General features: G+C 44.6%; 1 protein-coding gene across 1 annotated transcript; it reads left to right on the top strand.

Annotated features, from left to right (window-relative positions):
• The first annotated feature begins 658 nt into the window (after positions 1-658).
• On the top strand, positions 659-6156 carry GCNT3 (glucosaminyl (N-acetyl) transferase 3, mucin type). The gene is made up of 3 exons (XM_027553863.1): positions 659-1155; positions 2583-2768; positions 4354-6156. The coding sequence occupies exon 3, from the start codon at positions 4405-4407 to the stop codon at positions 5725-5727; it is 1323 nt and encodes a 440-aa protein (XP_027409664.1). The 5' UTR covers positions 659-1155; positions 2583-2768; positions 4354-4404; the 3' UTR covers positions 5728-6156.
• Positions 6157-7158: the final 1002 nt, after the last annotated feature.

The following is a 7158-nucleotide window of genomic DNA, read 5'->3' as shown; positions in this document are numbered from 1 at the left end:
TAAAGAATCTGCCAATGAACACACAGCTAGAAAGTAACAGAGCCAGGATTCAGAGCTAGATCTCTCCTGCCAAAACCCAGGTGTGCCCATAACTACCAGCCACTTGGTGTTGCTAATATGTAGACTATCTTAACAAAATATATCCACCATTTGTTAATGTTCTATTAGCATATATTTAACAAATAAAAGTGGATATCTGTTTAGGTTACCTTAAAAATAAAATATTTAAGATATATCTCTATTGAAAGATTGTGAATTTTTTTTTTTTTTAATGGGAAAGATGGTGGGACTTTGAGGAGGTCATCAAAGCAAAGAAAGATATAAAACAAATTAGAAAGATTTTGCTACATCCAGTGTTATCCTTTAATTGTTTTTGCCTCAGAGTGACCAAAGCTGGCAGAAGACAAGAGCTGATGGAGGGAGGGGGCATCAGAGGGGGCGCATATGACTCCATATGGCTGCCTGCCCTTGGTTTGTCTTCATCTATAGTCAGAAACCGGCAGTGCATGCTAAGTTGCTTGTCACCTCTGACTCTTTGCAACTCTATGGACTATAGCCCGCCAGGCTCCTCTGTCCATGGGATTCTCCAGGCAAGAATACTAGAGTGGGTTGCCATTCCTTTCTTCAGGAGATCTTCCCGACCCAAGGATCGAACCCACGTCTCTTACATCTTTACCACTAGCCTACCAGGGAAGCCTCCATAAACAGGCAGAGGAGGTTCCCCAAAAGGAAAAGACCTAAATTCCCGATGCTTTACTGGGGGCTGCGTAAACAATTCTCGTAGAAGGAAGGCAGCACTAACTCATCCCGGATATTACACTGTTGTCTTTACATGAAGCCTGCCCTTCTGGACTCACCTTTGTTATATGGAATAGGGGAGTCTGCAAATCATGTTAGTGCTTTATCAGTGCCCCTGTTACACTCTGCCAATAGGGGGCGCTGGAGGGAGGCTGGAGGCGGAACTTCCTGTTGTCTTTCTCTGTACACTGCTTCTGTTAGCATCACCATGGCAACTCCCTTTTTCCTTGCTGTGGCCATTCCTTTACGTGCCTGCACTGAATCCGGTTAACAGTAACGGAGGACAGAGACACTAGGCTCTTCAGGAGAGGTCTGGATCTCAGGCAAAGAGGATCTCCACTGAGCTCAGTGACCCAGGTACCATCTGCTTAGAGTTGCCATCTCAGAGGTCTGAGTTGCTCCTTATTGGCACCCCTCTTCCCCAATTCTCAAGTAAACAGTTCCTAAGTATCTCCCTCCTTCCAGCAATTGCTGCTGCTGCTGCCAAGTCGCTTCAGTCGTGTCTGACTCTGTGCAACCCCACAGACGGCAGCCCACCAGGCTCCCCTGTCCCTGGGATCCTCCAGGCAAGAACATGGGAGTGGGTTGCCATTTTCTTCTCCAATGCGTGGAAGTGAAAAGTGAAAGTGAAGTTGCTCAGTCGTGTCCGACTCTTAGCGACCCCATGGACTGCAGCCTACCAGGCTCCTCTGTCCATGGGATTTTCCAGGCAAGAGTACTGGAGTGGGGTGCCATCGCCTTCTCTGGCAATTGCTACTTCCCTAATAATTTAGCATCGACTATCCCTCCCCTGACTTTCACTTACTTACTTGATACCTAGTTAAATTCTTTCCATGAAATTATTAATATTAAATTTGCTATTTCAAACATTTGATGAGGAATGCTGCGTTTTTGGAGAAGTGGCTTGAGGGTGAGAGAGACAAAGAGTGGCAAGCAATGTGAGCAGTTTTTTGTTTTTTCTTGGGTGTGGCATATGAGGATCTTAGTTCCCTACCTAGAAATTGAACCTGTGCCCCCTACTTTGGGAGGTCATAGTGTTAACCACTGGACCATCAGGGAAAAACCTGTCAGCAAAGTCCCTGCCAGCAGTTTTGAAGGAGGCATTTTTCACACTGTATTGACAAAACCATCTATGACTTTCTTGGCGTTATCCTTTGTTCAGACTGCCAAGAACCCTAGAGTCTCAAACATTAGTGAGGGAGATCTACAATTTGGAACCTCAAGGATCTTTCTACAGCCTAAAGATTATTAACAGTCATGGAAAAGCAAATGGATTTTTTGTTTGTTTTATTTTTTTGAGAAGTTTCCATGAAAGAACAAACTCTGTTTTTTACTTACTTTTCCCCTTCAAATAAAACAACAAAAGAAACAACTTTGAAGGTCATTTTTATTGCTTCAGTCTTTTTTTTTTTTTTTTTGCTTCAGTCTTCAGGGAACGTAAGGGGAGTAATATCTGATCTCCAGGTCAAAAGAAGGCGAGGGCACACCTGTATGTGTTCATGGTTCCTTGTTAGGAGGGAAAAAAGCTTTCGGGTTCTTGCATGAGTATTGACAAGTTATGAATGATTTTGCAGCAGGAGAGCATGGCTACAAACTGGACTGTTCCGGATCAAAAAGCTGCTTGCCTTCTCAGACATTGCCAGCATTTTTTTCTGCTTGCTCACCTCCCTCAGTGACTTGTTCTTGAAAATATGACCCTGAATGATATATCTGAGCTTGCTCTCTTATCTGAGAGCAGGAAGCCAGGTGAGTGACGGAGGCACCTGCTGGTCTTTACTTTACAGAGATTAAGGGAGGAGCCTGCCACAGTCTCTTGGATGTCCTGTGGAAGTTAGAAAACATATTCTGGAGAGGCTGAAAGGAGACCAGGAGATATGGTGTTCATGTTCGCTTCCATAGAACCCGACCCTTGGAAAAAGAAACACACCGTGGCAATAGATCTTCCCTAGATAGGACAGAAGTGATTAAAGGTGAGTTTTCTTTATTGTTCATTTTTCCTTCCTCTTAGATTTCCATAAGTTATCCCTCAAGTGGATACAATCTTATGCATCAAAGGAGATTGTGATAAGGGAAAAGAGTTATTGCTGGAAGGATATGTCACATTTTGTTTCTCTTTCTCACCTTTTAGGAATTTTTCCCCCCCTATAGTATCTGGTTTTCTTTGGTACTAAGTATCCTAGTGATTCAAATAGACATTTAAATACATACTTTTTCATATTCTTTTTCGTTATGTTTTGTCACAGGATATTGAATATAGTTCCCTGTACTGTATATAGGACCTTGTTTATTTTTTTACCTAGTAATTTCTAAGTATCCTGTATTATATTTAAAATGTAACTGTGGTGGAGGAACAAGAATCAAGCTTACAGACACACACACACACAGACACACACGCACGCACACAAACTGGGGGGGACCAGGGAATATGGATGAGTCCCAGATTTGCTTCTTATAAGTATGTGGTATTTGGCAAGTTATTTAGCTTCTGTTTTCCTCTCTATAAAAGAGGCTTAATAATACTGTGTCTTAAGCACGTTGTGAAGATCCAACAGGACAACGTAAAGAAATACTTCTGACTCATAGAAAGCACTCATTAAATACTGATATGCATAGCTCCGTGTGTCTCTGTGTGTGGATGGTTGAGTCGCAAAGTCGTGTCTGACTCTTGCGACCCCAGGGACTGTAGCCTGCCGGGCTCCTCTGTCCATGGAATTCTCCAGGCAAGAATACTGGAGTGGGTTGCCATTTCCTTCTCCATGTGTGTAGATATATTTTATTTATCTATGTTTGGCCTCACTGTGCAGCATGTGGGATATTAGTTCTACAACCAGGGATTGAACCTGCACCCACTGCCTTTGAAGCGTGAAGTCTTAACTACTGGACCACCAGGAAAGTCCCTGGATAGACTGTAAATCTGAGTCGGCTGAGAGTTATCTATATGAATAACTACAATGTATTTTTGGAATTATGTTCAATTTTTTGTACTTGTTTAAGAACATTTTCTTTAAAGCATGGCTAAATGCTATATCTAACCAGTGAATTATGTGTGGTGAAAGCATCTAAAATATGAACTGTCAAATAAGACCAAGAAGTGAACTTTATCTTTTAAAAGCACTTTGGATTTCTAGAACTGAAGGTGAGAGTATGAACTTCCTGTCTTTTCTGTCTAGACCAATCACAAATTCTGTCCTCCAGATAAAAGCTATTTTAGACACAGGGTGGTAAGGTGTGGGCAGAAGTCCTCTCTTCCTTGGAATAAAGGGTGGGGACTTCCTCTTACTCAGTACTCCTCCACAACAGCAGGTACCCAGGGCTGCTTCCTTTTCTCTTTCCCGGGTGGAGGTGGAGCCAGTCCTAACTCCAGTCCCAGCATGATCAGCTGGTTTGCAGCATCAGGTTACAGATCTCCATCCACAAGGGTCCTAGGCAGGACTTGACTGAGGATATTTGTCTAGAGAAGAAATCTATCTTTGCCATCACTCTGGAGTTGAACTTGATGTTCCTTGAGGATGTTCCGGATTAGTTTGTAACTAAAGGCATTTTGTTCTGTCCAAGGATCTCCTCCTCCACCTTCCCTGTGCCCAAACTCTACTGATCTCCCATCCCATGAAGATGACTGGGTGGAAGAAGAAGCTTTGCCGGGGGCATCATCTGTGGGCTCTGGGCTGCTATATGCTGCTGGCCGTTGTTGCTCTGAGGCTTTCTCTCAGGTTGAAATGTGATGTAGATTCCTTGGATCTGGAGTCCAGGGACTTCCAAAGTCAGCGTTGTAGGGACGTCTTGTACAAGAACCTGAAGCTGCCAGCAAAGAGATCCATCAACTGTTCTGGGATCACACGAGGGGACCAGGAAGCGGTGGTCCAGGCTCTCCTGGACAACCTGGAAGTCAAGAAGAAGCGGTTGCCTTTCACTGACACCTATTACCTCAACATAACCAGAGACTGTGAGCAGTTTAAGGCCCAAAGGAAGTTCATACAGTTCCCACTGAGCAAAGAAGAGTTAGACTTCCCCATTGCATACTCGATGGTGGTCCATGAGAAGATTGAAAACTTTGAACGGCTGCTGCGAGCTGTGTATGCCCCTCAGAACATATACTGTGTCCATGTGGATGTGAAGTCCCCAGAAACTTTCAAAGAGGCAGTCAAGGCCATTATTTCCTGCTTCCCCAATGTCTTCATGGCCAGTAAGTTGGTCCCAGTGGTTTATGCCTCCTGGTCCAGAGTGCAGGCTGACCTGAACTGTATGGAAGACTTGCTCCAGAGCTCGGTGCCATGGAAATACTTACTGAATACATGTGGGACAGACTTCCCCATAAAGACCAACGCCGAGATGGTTCTGGCCCTCAAGATGTTGAATGGGAAGAACAGTATGGAGTCTGAGATACCTTCTGAGTACAAAAAAAATCGCTGGAAATACCGCTATGAGGTGACAGACAGACTGTACCTAACCAGCAAGATGAAGGACCCTCCCCCTGATAATTTACCTATGTTCACGGGGAATGCCTATTTTGTGGCTTCTCGAGCCTTTGTCCAACATGTCTTAGAGAACCCCAAATCCCAAAGACTGATTGAATGGGTCAAAGACACCTATAGCCCCGACGAACACCTCTGGGCCACCCTTCAGCGTGCTCCATGGATGCCTGGCTCTGTTCCTTACCACCCCAAGTATCACATCTCAGACATGACTGCCATCGCCAGGCTGGTCAAGTGGCAGGGCCACGAGGGAGATGTCAGCATGGGGGCGCCTTATGCACCCTGCTCTGGAATCCATCAGCGGGCCATCTGCATTTACGGGGCCGGGGACCTGCACTGGATTCTCCAGAACCATCACCTCTTGGCAAACAAGTTTGACCCAAGGGTGGATGATAACGTCCTGCAGTGCTTAGAAGAGTATTTACGTCATAAGGCCATCTATGGGACTGAACTTTGAGCTGTACTGTGGGCGGATCGCTACCCAAGGGCCAGGGACATGTGCCAACATGCCCAGGGCGTACTGGTACTGTGTGGGGTGGGGGACGAGGGCTGTGGAATTCATGGCATCCCCCAGGGTCAGAGGGCTGCTTTTGGAGTGTGGAGAGTAGATATGCTGACTTGCAGACTGCTTCCCTGGGTGAACACTGACTCAGCCCACTTCCAATAGCTCCTTCACACACTTTCTCGCTGAGTTCATAATACGAACCAGCTGTCTGGGCAAGTGTGGGAGGAGACCCTGGATTTCAGTTGAATTGGTATTGAGTTTTCCACTCTCTAGAGGTGCCCATTCCTAATAATTCTAGGCTTGGTAGTGGGGAGGGGACTTTGATGGACAGAAGGCCTTCTGTTTTGTACTATTAACTTAATAAATAGCTTTTGATTAAAATCTCTACCTCTTTTTTTTTGGTTTAGTAAGCCAGAAATAAAACCGTGAAACTGTTTCTGATAACTCTTGGTGACATTTGAAATCCCCGGTGGCCAGCAAGAGAATCACCATTATTCCCTAGTGATCATGGCAGGCTGTATAAATGGTTGATGCACAAGAATGTAAAGCCCCCCTTGTTTTGTTAACATTGCCAGTAAAAAAGCCAGGGTGATTTAACCAATGTGACCATCCATATCCTTACAGGAAAATTACAGCACTAATTTTGCAAGCTTCACAGCCAAAGCTTAATGTTTCATAACAAAGATTGTAGCAGCCATTAGGTAAGGTCATCGTATAATTTACTGTCAAAACTGGGACTCATTTTAGTTGGCGGGGGCTGGGTGGCCTGTAGTATTAATGATTATTTAGATAACAAGAATAAACTAGGTCTAGTTACTCATCTTTATGCCTCTTGAGTCAAAACTCTTATTTAGGTATGTGAACGGAATGGTCACTGATTTTGTGGTTTATACATTTCCTTGGGGGAGACAGTTGTGTGTGTATGTTGTATGTGCATTCTCTGCCCCAGCCTTCTGGCCACCTGCCCAACAAATGTTACCCAGTGAAACAGTTCCTTTTCTAAAGCTCCAGGGATAATTATCAGGTTGTGTTAGTTGCTTAGTCATGTTGGAGTCTTTGCGACCGTTTGCGACCCCATGGACTGTAACCCGCCAGGCTCCTCTGTCCATGGGATTCTCCAGGCAAGAATACTGGAGTGGATTGCCATTCCCTTCTCCACAGGATCTTCCCAACCCAGGGATCGAACCCTGGTCTCCTGCATCACAGGCAGATTCTTCACCATTTGAGCTACAGGGAGATCTCACTTTATCAGAAGGCAATTAGCTGCAAGTTATATTCTTCTGTGATGAGGAAGTGATCTTTTGTAAACAGATAAGTGTATCTTGTATATGGTAGAACTGGTTTTCTGCATACAGTACATTCTGGAAAAGTGATTTATACACC

The sequence above is a fragment of the Bos indicus x Bos taurus genome, chromosome 10 (assembly GCF_003369695.1).
Source record: "Bos indicus x Bos taurus breed Angus x Brahman F1 hybrid chromosome 10, Bos_hybrid_MaternalHap_v2.0, whole genome shotgun sequence".
Taxonomy (NCBI): domain Eukaryota; kingdom Metazoa; phylum Chordata; class Mammalia; order Artiodactyla; family Bovidae; genus Bos; species Bos indicus x Bos taurus.
This window is presented reverse-complemented; position numbering and strand designations above follow the sequence as displayed.